Below are 16,079 nucleotides of genomic sequence, written 5' to 3'. Positions count from 1 at the left end.
AACGTGAAGCCTGAACTTCAGGTCCTTCTCCACCACCACTCCTGGATCTCTCATCTCCTCTTTAAAGTTTCCCACTGAGTGAACATTTTGCATTACATCACTGCTTATCAAATTTCATCAAAGTGTAAAGATTTGCAGTATCCTGATAGGATACTGCAAATCTTTACACTTTGCAACATAGAGCTAACAGTTCCACTCATCCGACAATTCATTCAATCTATTCAAGTCCTTCTGTAAGGCCATGACATCTGCTTGACTCTTCATTGCTCTTCCCAATTTTCTATCACCTGCAAACAGCTGCATATTACTAGTTAAACCTATCCCAATATCATTGATATACAAATTGAACAACAATGGTCCCAAAACAGACCCCTACGGCAAACCACTAGTGATCTTCCTCTTTCAGGATACTGCACCGCCATACACAACTTTCTGATACCTATCTGACAGTCAGTCACTGATCCAACTCAGAAGTCTGTTATCCAATCCCATCTGTTTCAATTCATTTAACAACTTGTTGTGTGGCAGTCTATCAAAAGTTTTTGCAAAATCCAAGTACACTGTATATGCATCTCCCCTGTCCAAGGTATATGTGATTTTGTTATAGTACATAAGTAAGTTAGTAAAACATCGTCTCTCTTTAACAAACCCATGCTGATAACCACAGAGAATACTGCAATTATCAACTAATTTCTCTATCCTAATTCTCACCAATCTCTCTAGTACCTTCACCAAAACTCCAGATATTCAGATTTGTAGCTACAGCCTTATCACCACCTTTATGCAGTGGAACAATTTTACCTTCTTTTCACTCCCTTGGAACCTGTACTGTTGTAAGATTTATTAAACAGACATGCAATGCTACTGCCAATTCCCTGGAACATTCCCTTAAGACGTGTGGTGATATGTTATCAAATCCTATTACCTTATTGACATCAAGGTTATTTATATCCTCAAATGTCTTCTGCAACCGTTACCATACTACCATTTTCTTCCATTAACATCATCTTATCAAGATCATTGTTCCTTCTACTTGCCACATATCTAAAAAACTCGCTAGGGTTTTTCTTTACTTGATTTGCCAATTTCTGCTCATACTCCACTTCTGTTTTCCTTACTGAGTCACTCTCCTGACCTTGTTCTTTATACTCTTCATGTAACTGATTATTACGATTACTGTTTCTGTACTACCTCCAAAGTACCTTCTTCGTCCAAATTTCATACTTAAGCCCCTCATTCATCCATTTTACACCTACCTTATTCAGCCATTTGGCTTTTGGAATACATTCACAAAATGATGCCTGTTATGTATTTCTTTGTCGGTTCCCAAGCAGCATCTATTTCCTTACCACTCAACTCCTCATTCCGTGCTATAGCTCCAAGCTGTCTCCTAAGCTTCTCATACTCACAGCCTTATACTTCCACATATATCCTTTCTTACAGAAGTCTACATATGGCTAGCCACAACCCAGGTGATTACTTCATGATCACTCTCACCAACTGGAGGAAAGTGAGAAATCCCATTCTGATGAAATGATCAGATTAAACTCTCGATCCTCACCTGCCCTCCTTTACATGCTGCCGGAGACAGTTATCTTTCAAGAACTTGAGAAATTCATTTTCCTTATTCCCAAATGCTATCTCTTCATTCCAATCTATATTGCTGTAATTAAAGTTGCCCATAATAAATGCCCTTCCTTTGTTCACTAATCCAAGTTGTTTATACATTTCTTCATCACCACTCTCTGCATTCCCTGTAATATGCAATAGCAACATCTAACTAAATATGTCTTCCTGTCAACCACCACTTCACACCACACTGCCTCATAACTACTGCCACTATTTCCCTCTTTCATGTCAACCTTATGTGGACATTATTCCCCTACTATCATTAGCAGAACTCCTCCTCCCTTTTTTGTCCTTTCTATCCTCACGAAAAATACTGTATCCTTCAATTTCTATTCCCATTAGGATATCACCTTCATTCAACCATGTTTTACTTATTCCAATGATTTTCGTGCGAATAAACTCAATCAGTGAAACCATTTTATCTCCCTTATTTCTGAACCTTCTGGCATTTGTAAACAAACACTGCTGTGTTTGTTTTCATTTTTAGGTCTATAACCAGTCCTATCCAAGTCACTTGTTGGTTGTGGTTTCCTCATCACACCTTGCCCAATTATCTTTATCACTGTTTACTACATATATCTTTTCAGTCTCAACTTTCTCACCCACATCATAATATACTCCATCTCCATACACATATTCACTGCTACTCTGAATATCCACTCTATCTATGTCATGCCTTCCTGTCCACCAGGGCTCCCCCACCCATTTTCTTCTTCTTCCTCTTGCATTCCTGCTCTCTCTTCATCTCTCACACTACTACTGTTTCCACTGTCAAGCATTTCTGCCTCTTCTGTACCATTACCCTGATCTTTCACTTCATCTCATACTTCTGATCTCTTGCTTGCATCTCACACTGCACTTTCATCTAGCAACACTTTTTCCAGCGCACTAACTCCAAATCCATTCAAATGTAACCCATCAAGCCTGTATCATATATAACTGCTAAGTTATAAGTCAGAGAGATTGTTTTTGAAAATAGAAGCAGCTTTAAAACATTCTCCAAACCTCAAGAAGTATGGCTGTATCAATTTAGAAAAAAATCTGGGATACCGTCATTTTAAGCTCAAATTAATACTCCCCCCCCCCATCTCTCCATCCAACAACAGCTAGCACCAATTAGGACTTCTGATTCCTTCTGTTGTCTGTTCCAATTTTTTTTTTTTTTTTTAACTAGTTCCACTTTTATATCAAATTGTTACTGTTTGTGTATCGTGACAAACTGTTTCTGTGCTGGATATAATACCAGCAAAATATCAGATAACTTAAATAAATATTATTTTCCAAATCTGTGTTGTGAATTAAATACCCTTAAATAAGACACTATCTTCTCTTGCTGCATATCTCCACTGTATCTTTCCATCTAATCAAGATTAAACTTATTAAGACTTACAAACAATGAGAGTAACACTGTGACAAAAATTTATCTCTCTCATAAATTAATCCCAACAAAAAAAAAGTCACTTCACAACAGATTAACAATATACAAACCAATCCAGAATCTCCTAACTGAAATCTCACTTTTCACATCCATTTTACTAACATCTGTGGCACGCATGCAAACACAAATGATATTCACCATTTCTTGCAGTCTTCCAAGGCCAGACATCTTACTCCTGACAGACACCTAGATTGCACTACATCTATTACTATTCACCTCCAATGCCCAAACTACACACTTCATGATTCCTTTTTTCACAAGGGTGGTGACCTTTTGTGAGATCTGACAAAGCTTGCTAGAGAATGGCTAATTTAGAATCCTCTGCTTTTGATCTTCTCTGGCTCAAGGTTTACTGGTCTTCAAACACTGACTACCACTCAAACCTCTTCATGTTCCTTTCCATGAAACTTAACCATCTGCAGTCTAACTTTCCAAACAACAAGGTTATCTTTCTAGGCAACTTCAGCATCCATAATACTAATGGGCTTCCCTTTTTGAACAATAAGTTTCTCATTCAGGATACAGTTCAGGTTTCCAAAGTTATGCTTATTTTCATACTTTTGGTCTTTTTATTGCTAAATTTCCTACCAAATTACAGAGTGATTCAAGTTTAGTTAAGAATTCTGCAGACTTGCACTGGATTTATATAAGAGTATAGCATCATCTAATACCCATTCACAAAAAAGAAAGCAAAATGGATTGCAAAAATTACAGAATAATAGCACTAACGAATCATGTGAGAAAAGTACTTTCCAAAAGATTTACTTAATGGAAAGAATAGGGAAACTAAAAAAAAAAAAAAAAAAAAAAAAAAAAAAAAAAAAAAAAAAATCAGCTAACGCCTTTTTATTCCCGTATATGGGAGTAGGCGAGGCCATTTAGCCCTATCTAACTTTTGGAGACTGAGTGGGCAGTTCAATCTCCACTGGTACCCAATCAGAGACAGATGGCCCAAGGCTATCACTAATTAAGCGGTACGCAGTGAAGAGAGACGGCTCAAATGTGCCATCATCTCGTGGTCCCTAACACAATATATTTAATGTCTGAAATAATGTGGGTTCTACGGTTGATTTTCTTGAGTTTACAGGACGAAAAACCCGAGTTTCCGGGAGGAAAAACCTGCTTGCCCATGCCAGAGATCGACTAAAAAAGGCTTAGAAAAATTTCCTCTAGTCGCCGACTAGACTCGAAACCAAGTCATCCTTCGTTAGAATAGGGAAACTAATTGAAGAATATCTGTAAGATGAACAAGCAAGATTTAGAAGAGACAGAAGTACTATGTACCAAATATGAATGTTAAGATTAATTGTGGAGAAGTTCTACATAAAATAAAAACAATTATACCTGTTTTGTTAACTTTCAGAAAGCATTAAACAGTACAGATCATAAGGTGGCATGGACTATACTCAAACCTTATTGAGTGAAGAGGAACCTGATATGTCTCTTGAAGAACAATGACAATGCAGAGGTTGCTGTGAGAAACTGTGGAAAAATAGAGAGATGGTTCCAGATAACAAAAAGTATGAGACAAAGCCTTGATCCCAATATCTCCAAGCATCTCGTGATGCGTTTGGAAAGAACAATGAGATGTCATAAAGGAATATAAGGGGAATTTCAATTCAAGGTATGAAAATAGACAATTTATGATTGGCAGATGACAGTCGTTATTGAAAAAGATGAAGAGGAACTTGAAAGAACAGTGCTGAAGTTAAGTGGAGAAGGAAAGAGATATGGGTTGATAATGAACATCAATAAAATAAAAACAATGATATTTAGAGAGAAGAGAATGAAAAAGCAAATAAAGGCCAACAGACAAGAGCCGGAATAAGTTAGGTACTTCACATACCTAGGGAGCAACATGACACCTGATTTAGACTATAAAAAAAAAAGATAAGATCTCAGATAACAAAAGCTAAAGTGAACCTACAGGCAATGAACAAGATATGGAAAAGTAAATCATTGAGTCTTCTCATAAAGCTGAGACTTCTGGAAACACGTATATGCACAAATGCTCTTTGTGGTTGTGAGACAAACATGTAGTGGTCAAAGACTCTGTGAGATGAATATTGGCCTTTCGAAAGACTGTTACAAAAAGAGTCTATGAATTGTATAGGTGCAAAAAAGTAACAAATGAAGAGCTGTATCACAAAGTAAACTGAAAAGAAAATCTAATACAGAAAATAATTCAAAGGAAACCAAAGGTTTTTGGACATACTTGCAGAATGAATAACAGTAGACAGATCAAAACCTTGATACTTGGTAAAATGGAGAGTATAAACAGAAGAGGACAGCTTAGGCAAGAATGGGTAGATGATGTCAGTGTGGTGCAGAGAGAGATTGCAGGATTTGAGTCACATGGCAATGGACAAATAGCAAAGAATGACGAAACAAGCATCAGTCATCAATGGGCATTGGACCCATGGGCAATGAGGTATCCGGAGAGTTCATCAAAAAACAGTTTACCGAAAGACAATTCATCGAAGGCAATTCATCGAACAACAATTCATCGAAAAAGCAATTCACCGAATAAACAATTCATTGAAAATCAGTTTATTGAACAACAATTAATCGAAAAAGCAATTCACCAATGAGCAGATAATCGAAAAGACAATTCATTGAAACGCAATTGATCGAAAAACAACAATTCATCGAAAAATCACAATTCGTCGAAAATACAGTTCACCGAAAAATGAATTATAAGGCATGTGGGGGCGAAGATGTGTGTGCAATTTTTTTTTTTTTTTGGTTTGTTTTGGATTATTTTGAGAGGTATATATCTTTTTATTATCCTACTATTTATAACTACTATTTATCCTACTTCGTACGGAAAGCGACTTTTAGGCGGGGCATACTGGTTGCAGTGAATGATATCCACTGAGGTGGGTATAGTTGAGATGTTAAAAGAATATTTCATAAAGGGATTCCATCCTCGTGAAATTTTTTAGCTCATATTCTAACCGTTGATGAAACATGGCTTCGTCACTATGACCCAGAGAACAAACAACAGTCAATGGAGTGGAGACACAAAGGTTCTCCATGGCCAAAGAAGTTTCGAACCAAACAGTCAGCAGGGAACATTCTTGCCATTGTCTTTTAGGATATGGATGGTGTAATCCTTACCATACCTCAAGAAAGGTGAAACTGTTACAGCAGCTCTGAAGGAATTGAAGGAGGTATTGAAGGAAAATCGGTTCGATAAACTAAGCAGAGGCGTAATGCTTTTGCAGGACAATGCACCTGCTTATGAAATCCAACAGACAATATAGAACTTGAGATTACAATATCTACCTCAAACACCATATTCACCAGGACTGGCCCCAGGGCCTGCCCTAGAAATTTTGTCACCACGTGCAGTAGCATATTTTTCCACCCCTTCCCCTTAAAAATACTCTTTTACTTAATTATTTATACACAAATATAATTATAAATACACAAATATAAATATACGCAAAAGAAGAAATCCATCGAAATCAAATTGGGACTGTGGGGTGACGACAAGCAGTAGGATACGCGCAGTCGCCATAATGTGGAGTTGCTCCATCATGTTGGAAAATGAGATCCTACACATTCTCAATCTGGGGAAACACAAATTTCTCTAGCATATTTAGGTATGCCACTCTCGTAATCGTCTCCTCGTGGAAAAAAATGGCTCAACAATGCGATCATGCATGATCGCATTGTTGAGCCATTTTTTCGAACCAACTTGAAAATTCCAAAACAGAAAAATCACTTTAAGAAACATCTCATCTCTGGAAAATGGAAGACTACAAAAAAACAACAATGCGATCATGCATGATCGCATTGTTGAGCCATATTTTCGAACCAACTTGAAAATTCCAAAACAGAAAAATCACTTTAAGAAACATCTCATCTCTGGAAAATGGAAGACTACAAAAAAACTCGGCGTGAATGTATAAAAAAAAGTCCTCCATCCTAAACTTATTTTCTACAAAACTGCAGAAACCAAGAAGAGAAAAATTCTACAGCTCGTTTAATAAAACTGCTGAAAAGGACTTCAGCATCCTACGTTTATCAAGGATACGAAACGCCTTTATCAGGGCGTTTAACCTGAAGGTGAGTTAGCCTGTCTCATACGAGGATGGAAGGTTTTTCCTCTCTGAAACTTGCTTTTTTTTTCTTGCCGAAAAACAAGTGAACCGAATTGGAAAAACATGCAGGGATTTAAGGTCAGTTGCTTCTTCCTTAATTCAAAACAACTCAACCCAATTCCAATTTCCTTTAGCACTGTGTTTTCTAACTGTGATCTGCTGACCACTGGCATCTTTCAAAAGTCGAATAAGACTTCCAACCACTGCTGATCTAAATATAACACCAGATGAGTATGCTTCTAAAAGGTTTACAGGTTTGTTTTTTTAAGACTCTTTATTCATCATTCCTTATTTTATTATTTTCCTTTCCTAGAGAAAATTTTAATCTTTTATTTATTTTTTAACAATCTGCACCGATCACCTCCTCAAAACCCAGAAATATACCTACACATATACTCATCAGTATTCTTAGCCTAATCCTTCCCCTTATTAACTGCAATTACTTGCTTTCGAGGTTATTCGGGACATAAGTGCATGTGGCACTCCTGACGTTGAGGAATAACAGAAACAGGAGTAAATAAGTGAAACGTGATTGAAAAATCTTCAGGAATGAATTTTTTTTCAAGTTTTCCAATATTTTTACTCTGAATTCCTGTATATTTTATTATTATATTGTGAAAAATATTTACATCAAAGAATCAATTTATTATTATTAGTAGTAGTAGTTGTAATATTAATGATTAATACTATTTTCCCTCATCCTCCTCAATATAATGATTGTTGGTATAGCAATGCTGCTTTACTAAGGAATAATTACAGAACAATATCGATTCTTATTGTTTTTCTTGTCCGATTTGCCTATTTCCAGGAGGAAAAGCCTAATCATCTCAGTATTAGGCCTATTAACTTACATTCAGTAAATTTATTTATTTATTACATTTATTAATGAAAAAAATTTATTTAGATTCCGTATTTGAAACTTTTACAAAAAAATGTCGAACCCTTCCAGTTTTCAGTTCAGCTATATTCGGGGCTACAAGGAATAGTGTCGAAATTATGTATACAATAACTCACAGACTTAGCAGAATTTGCAGAAGTTTTCAGAACAAGAAGCTGAATGCACGGTTCAGTTTTAGTTCGTAATGGATCACTTGTATCATGACATTTCTGTAAAGAAGTTCCTAAATGATATTAGCAATTTTGCTCTAGCTGGATGAAATTTAATGAAATTTTTAATTTCAATCGACTAGACTTATTTTGACATAATTTGGTAGAACGAATTTCTTAGCCTATTCCTCCCCTTATTAACTGCAATTACATGTTTTCGAGGTTATTCGGGAGATAAGTGCATGTGGTACTCCTGTCTTCTCTACAGATAAATCGCTAACTGTACAATGAAGCAGGATGTACACTTACATTAAATGCTCTAAAATGCAAGAAAATAATTATTATGTTTCAATGACCACTTAAATATGTTGTCTGTATCATGAGTAACGTTCCGCATTGTTACTGAAGATTTTTAAACAATACTTTGCAAGAAAAATGACTTTTCGATGAATTCTTTCATAATTCATCGAAAAATTTTCGATGACTCGTTTTTTCGACAAATTGTCGTTCGATGAATTGCATTTTCGACGAATTGTCGTTCGATGAATTGTCATTCGAGGAATTGGTCATTCGATGAATTCTTTTCGATGAATTGCCATTCGTTAAATTGTCGTTTGGCGAATTTTTTTATTCGGCGAATTGCTTTTTCGATGAATTGTCTTTCGATTAACTGTTTCTCGATGAATTTGCCTGTAACCGGGCAATGATGATGATAACACCATTTAAATAAACTAAAAAGGTGAGATAATTTTTCCCATTTTGATATTAGGCCTAATGCCATTTTCCTTCATAATGTGATTCATACAAATGATAAATAACAGTGGGGATATGTGCGCGATTGTCTTGCACCTCATTTAACATCAAATCATCTTTCTCTACCTCCTACAATTCTAACTGCTGACTTACATCTCAAATATAGTATGTAATGTTCAATATATTTCTCGTAGAAAGGCTTAGACATTGGTTAAACATGCTTATTAAATAAATAAATAAACAATAATATTTGGTTTACCGATCAAGTGTTGATCAATTTTATTAACTGAACCAACTAGTTTCGCCACACTTATCTGTTGGCATCTTCAGGGCACTTACATATAGGTTTAAACAATCTCACAATTATGCGTAACTGCAAAACTGACAAGAATAAAAAACTGACTAGAATAATTACAAATAAAATAGTATTGAATGTGAATGAAACATGTATCGTATGTACAAGATCAGCTAGCTGTTGCTGAGGAACTTTCTGTAGTTTGTATTAAAGTTCATTTCTTCCGTTTTTTAAGTTCTGATTAGGGTTTTCCATATCTCTGGGAATACTCCCAGATAGGCCTTGATTTCTGTTAAGGTTGGCAGTAGAACGAGCGACTGTGGCTGCTTCTTTGAAAATTCTTGAATGGTAATCTTCCTCTATGTAAGGGGAACAGCTTTTGTCTCCCACTCGATGATGGTTAGTTGTAGAGAAATGAGACAATAGGCCAGAAATGTCCTGTCTGTTATTTTTGACATAGCCAATGTGCTCCTTTTGCCTGATTTCGAGGCTTCTTGAAGTCTGTCCGATGTAACTAGAGCCACATGAGCATGGAATATTATAAACTCCAGCATATTTATAGAAAGGATGGTTGTCTTTTGGAGATCCTAGTAGTTTACGAATAGATTCTATTGGTTTAAATGTTACTCTTATTTTGTGTTGTTTGAGCTACAGAAAGTTCCTCAGCAACAGCTAGCTGATCTTGTACACACGATACGTGTTTTCACGTTTGATACTATTTTATTTGTAATTATTCTAGTCAGTTTTGCAGTTACACATAATTGTGCGATTGTTTAAACCTATATGTAAGTGCCCTGAAGATGCCAACAGATAAGTGTGGCGAAACTAGTTGGTTCAATATGGGATGTAATATCCCTTAACTTAAACTAGTTGGTTCAGTTAATAAAATTGATCAACACTTGATCTGTAAACCAAATATTATTATTTACTAATTTATGATCAAGAAAATAACCTTCATGATGCTTATTAAATAATTTAAGGAATTTACAACATACACAGGATATAAATTAAACTAAACTTTAATCTATATTTCCAATATTTCGGCAACGTCACATTGGCATCTTCACAGGAACTTAAAATAAAGACACGTGCATGCCTTGATAGCTTCAGCTTCATTTTACCGTAATGGCGGGCCTTGCATGCAATGGAATCTCTGTGGATTTATTTTAAGTTCCTGTGAAGATGGCAACGTGACGCTGCTGAAATATTGGAAATATAGATTAAAGTTTAATTTAATTTATATCCTGTGTATGTTGTAAATTCCTTAAATTAGTAATAAGAATGTTCAATCTAATATTGCATTTACACTACATATTGTAGTGTTCAAAACTTTTTCTCATAAATTTGTCATATGCCTTTTCCAGATCAACAAAAAACTTAAATATGGATCCTTGTTATATTCCTATATTTTGTCATCTATTCATCTCAAAGCAAAAATCTAATCATGATATCCTCTATTTGACCTTCACCTAGCTTATTTTTCTCGAAGTTTGTCTTCCACAAATGTTCTTAGTTGCTTCTCAAGCATGCTTGCATAAATCCAAACATGTAGTATGAAAATTCATCTGTAATTCTCACATTGTTTTATCTCCCTTTCATATGAAATCTGACCTTCTGACTTAATTATCCTTTTGGATAATTAACCCTTTGACATATAAATTATTTTTAAACTCTAAATTCGTTTGAAATTGACGCGAACTTCGTAACGTCTGCGATACATCAAAATTAATTTTGGTGCAATAAACAAAAGACGTGTCATCACAGACGTCTTTGTATGTTAACGAGTTAAGTTTACTTTCTAATAACATAAAATGTCATTTTGCACAATATATATACAAAAATTACTTTTACATAAAAAAGGTAAACAGATTGTAGATTAACAAAATATTAAGAACCTTTGCACTGCATTCCCTGACGAATAAGTCCTTTGAGTAATTTTTTGCACTGCTGGCATATTGTAGGTCTCGTGTATGAGTGAACAACAAATGTGTGAGGTACTCTAATTCTTCCAGCCAATTCAATATCAACCCATGCTGGTCTTCCCATACTAAGAGATGGAGATCTTCTATCTCTAGAAGGAGAAGTTCCTCCCATCTATTAAATAAAAGGATTATCATAATTCACATAAATAATTGAAAAATTCAAAATACACATTTTTGTGTGTGTATTAATTTTATATCATTACATTTGGAGAACCAAATTAATCTGGAGCTGAAGAAAAATGATGTAACATGCAAGTTTTGCAACAGGACAAAATCTAATTTTACTGTTAATTGAAAGATAATGGAACAAATAAGATCTCAAGAGATAGAAAACAGAAGCTGTTATGACTTTTCTTCCATGATCTGTATAGTTTTTATATAATCTAAAGTGTAATCCAAGGTTTTAGTAATACTGCATGTCTCTGTAGCATAGATTTATAAACCTTAAGACAAAATATGAACTCATTTTCATAAGACTTGTTTACATCACAGGAAAGCCTTCATGTTCCTAGCAATGGTCAATGTTAAAGTTATAAGATTTAAGGATTTTTTTTTTTTTTTTTAGAATACTTCAACATGTTTGCCAAAGCATTCTTGAAAGTCCTTGTTATGCTTTTCAATGGGATTGTATCTTTTTTAATCAAACAATTGGAAACTCTTACATATTATTCAAACAATGATGATGATGTCAATTGCCACAGATGTTAAGATCTTCCATCTCTAGACTCACTTTTTTTCTCTTGCAATTCTGATTTTCCTTTTTTGAAGTTCCCAATTTCTTGTGTCATCCTTTTCTTTATTGTTTTACATAGCACCAAGCATTCTAATCTAGTTCTCTTTTCACTTCTCTTCTCTTTCTGAGAAGGTTTAGAGTTTCTTCAGCTAATTTTCTTTCACCCTTCTTTTGGTTAATTCCACCATTCTCTTTTGCATTATTTATTAGGGTCTTGGTTATTATTTGATACTTTTTATCTAAGTTTCTTCTTTCATATCAATATTATAAAACTCTTCTATTCTCTTTCTGAAAGAGTTCCTGTGTAATTAAGTGACCTAAATAAATGTAGCATTTAACTTGTTCTATAATTTGGTTTTCTACTTTAATCTGTAACTTTTGGATATATTTTTCTCTGCTTACTATCATAACTAATTTTACTTATTTTTTCATTATTTAATGTAAGGCTATATTTTTTACTCAGAGTATTTATTTTTTCTGTTAACTTCTGCTGGTCTTCCACTTTCTCAACAATCAATACTGTATCATCTGCATAACAGTTTATTTATACTTCTGCCTCCTATTTTTACTCCTTCCAGTTCTTCCAGACCCTCAAAAATTTCTTCACTGCAGAGATTGAACAGAAGAGGAGAAAGCACACACATCCCTGCCTAACATCTTGCTGCATTTGGAAAGTTTCTGACAATTCATTGTTGATTTTTATGTTTGCAGTTTAGTTCCAATATCTATAGGATATTGGTCTCTTATCATTTCTGTGTATTCTTTCTTTATCCACGTTTCTATTCATTTTTTATGGTGAATACTATCAAATGCTTTATTATAATCTATAAAAAAGAGATAAAGGTCTTTCTGCATTCCCAAGTTTCTTTTTATTACCAACATTTCAAGATCATCATATGATATTGAAGGTACCCCTCATCTTCATCTGTTTCTCATAAATCCACTCTGGACATCCTTTGTTTCATTTGTTGTTTTTGATTTTATTCTCTCCAATATAATTCATAATAGTGATTTTATTATATTATTCATTAGGCTTACTGATCTGTAATCTTTACATTCAATTGCCCCAGCCTTTTTTTTTGGAATGTTTATAAAGACAGAATTCCTGAGTTCATTAGGAACATATCAACATTCACAAACATGGTTAAACCGTTTCTTTAAATTTTCTATTCCATTTTCTGCTAGGACATTTAACATTTCTGTATGAATGTCATCTTGATCTGGTTCTTTTCTTCTTCATTTGCTCTATAGCTCTTAATATTTCTTCTTTTAGTACTGGTGGACCACCTTCAAGATTGTTAAACTCAGTACTAGAGTTTCTTAACTCTAATATTGAGTTTCTGGGTAGAGAGCAGAAATTTATTATTTATTATTAAGCAATTTTTTTATTATCATTTATTTATTATTAAGCAATGTTTCTTTGGCCTCTCTGCATGCTTTTTCTTATTATATTGTTTAAAGATTTATACTCTAGTTTATTTTTTTGCCTGTCTTCCTTTGCTGAGCATATTTAATATACTTTCATACATTGATGTTTTTCTTCTGTTTTAAGTCTTCTTGAGGATATAGTCATAGGTAGCATCTTTAACTGTCTCTGTGAAACTTTTCCATTCTTTTTCTATCTTCAGTTTGTTATCAGGCTCCATTTCATGTTATAAATGAAATCTCTAATGTGTTCAAAACAATCTTTAATTTTTGTTGCATACTTATTTTTAAGTGAGTCGTTCTTTAGATAATAGTAAGTATCACTTTAGGTAATAGTAAGTGCTATTACCAAAAACAAATTATAATTGCAGTTCAGTTCAATCATATTCCTGAATTTGGTTTGAATCATCTTCCTGACAAAGTTCTTACTGGCTTGGCAGGCGATGCTGATAGCATTTCTGCTCTCTAGCCAGAAGGCTGTAGATTCGGATCTCATTGTGGACATAGATGTTTGTAAATGTCTATATGGTAGATGAACTTTATCATTCAGTGTGAGATTACCATATTACTTATTGGGGATCTGAAGTCATGCGAAAAAATATTCAGAAAGTGGAGTTTTTCAATTACATAAGTTAAGTTCTAACCCACCCAAGGTAACATACATGTGAATTCCACTCATGAAAAGATGACAACCTATTGCACATTTCATACTATGAGTGGGCTAAGGTTAGATAATTCAGTTCCATTACTCTAAATAATAAACATCAAGATTTTTCAAGCCACTTCAGGCCTCTACAATAAGCAGGGTGGTGGTGATCTCGTACCAAGAGATGAAAATCATCCACTAAAGACTTTCACAAACATCCATGCCACAGTGGAATTCAAACCTACAGCCTGTTGGTTGGAGAGTGAGTATGCTATCCATTCAGCCAACCAGACCAGCAAAAAATATAATATAATAAAATAAGATAAAATAAAATAAAAATAACTGAATTGTAATGATGCAAAACTATTTAAAAAGGCATAAAAAACCTTCATGAACTACATTTTCTAAATGAAATAATATCTTAATAAATAACACTTACCAAAACATCATCAGTGAATATTGCTCCACTGCTAGCAGTGCGATGAACAGAATCAGTGGGACTGCGTGGATACAAATATGTAGAAGAGCGTCTCCGTCTAGTATGAGTACAATTATTGGGGATCTTGTAAGCACAACGCTTGTGATAGTTAAGTCCACATCCTAAAGTAGAGTATTACAAATTACAAACAGAAAAATCTACCAAAATGTGAGATTCATTAATCACACATGAAATGAAGGGGGATAAAAACTGACAGCACGTAAAAATCATTTGTACATTTTCAAATATATTCAATACCATATATTCCTTTCTTCTTGAATAACTATTTGATAAAATACCAAGTGTTACTCAAAAATACTTTTAGTATTTTTGAGTAATATCTGATTTGGTTGATCTAATATACATGCCCCCCTCCCCCCAGGAAATTCAGTTATCATGTTCAAATCACCAAGTCACCAAGAGTAGTGGAAATGGGAGACGCATAGCCATTCCTTCATCTGCTTGTATAATTTATTCTCAAAATGGAAGCATCCTGAATTAATGAATTAAGTAATTAATTCGAGAATAAGGAAAATGAATTTCCAGAGTTCTGGGAATAACTATCTCCGGCAGCACATAAAAGAGGAGGGCACACGAGGATCGAGAGTTTTAGATCTGATCATTTCATCACAAGATTTTATTGTGAGTGGGGTTTCAACACTTTTCTCCAGTTAGTGAGTGATCATGAAATGATCACTTGGGCTGTGGAAAACATATATGTAGAATTATAAGGCTGGTGATCATGACAAACTTAGAAGACAGCTTGAAGCTATAGCATGGAACGAGGAGTTGAGGCAGTAAGGAAATAAACGCTGCTCAAGAACTGACAAAGAAATATATAACAGCATCAATGTGTGAATGTATTCCGAAGGCCAAAAGGCTGAATGAGGTAGGTGTAAAATGGATGAATGAGGGGCTTAAGCATGAAATCTGGAAGAAGAAAGTACTTTGAAGGTAGTACAAAAAGAATAATCATAATAATCAGTTACATGAAGAGTGTAAAGAACAAGCTAGGAGAGTGACTTAGTTAGTAAGGAAAACAAAAGTGGAGTATGAGCAGAAATTGGTAGATCAGGCTAAGAAAAACCCTAGAGAGTTCTTTAGATATGTGGCAAGTAGAAGGAAGAAGGCAGCATGGTTTTCTAAAAGGTGGGTTCTGTCTTAGTAATTTTCTTACATTTTATAATAAAGTGAAAGCAGAAATGGATAAAGGAAATAGCTACACCATCATACTGCTGGAATTTGCAAAGGCATGTGACAGAATACCACATGGAAAACTATTACAAAACTTGGCATGGGAAAGAATCTAGTAGCATCGATACGGGGCTGGCTGACAGAAACCAGATAGTATATGGTGGCGTGAAATCTAGTAGGATGATGGTGACTAATGGAGTACCTGAGGGTTCTGTATTAGGGCCACTACTATTTAATTTGTATACCATTGATATAGGGAAAGATTTAAGAGGGGATATTCAGTTGTTTGCTGATAATGCAAAACTGGGGACAGCAATAGTTGATAAAGGTGATATAGATATCCTGTGGGA

At 34.6% G+C, this 16,079-nt stretch overlaps 1 protein-coding gene across 1 annotated transcript in view; it reads right to left on the bottom strand.

Moving 5' to 3' along the window:
- LOC150102169 (serine/threonine-protein kinase D1-like) overlaps window positions 1–16,079 on the bottom strand; it is a 250,179-nt gene that overhangs the window by 170,467 nt on the left and 63,633 nt on the right. The window contains exons 5-6 of the mRNA XM_090399630.1: window positions 14,497–14,657; window positions 11,167–11,365 (exon numbers count right to left, since the gene is read on the bottom strand). Of these exons, the coding sequence (XP_090255756.1) occupies window positions 11,167–11,365; window positions 14,497–14,657 (360 nt within the window). The remainder of the gene's footprint in view (window positions 1–11,166; window positions 11,366–14,496; window positions 14,658–16,079) is intronic.

Source organism: Typopeltis vanoorti, chromosome 10 (genome assembly GCF_054136105.1).
Source record: "Typopeltis vanoorti isolate ZY-2024b chromosome 10, IOZ_Tvanoo_1.0, whole genome shotgun sequence".
Taxonomy (NCBI): domain Eukaryota; kingdom Metazoa; phylum Arthropoda; class Arachnida; order Uropygi; family Thelyphonidae; genus Typopeltis; species Typopeltis vanoorti.
This window is presented reverse-complemented; position numbering and strand designations above follow the sequence as displayed.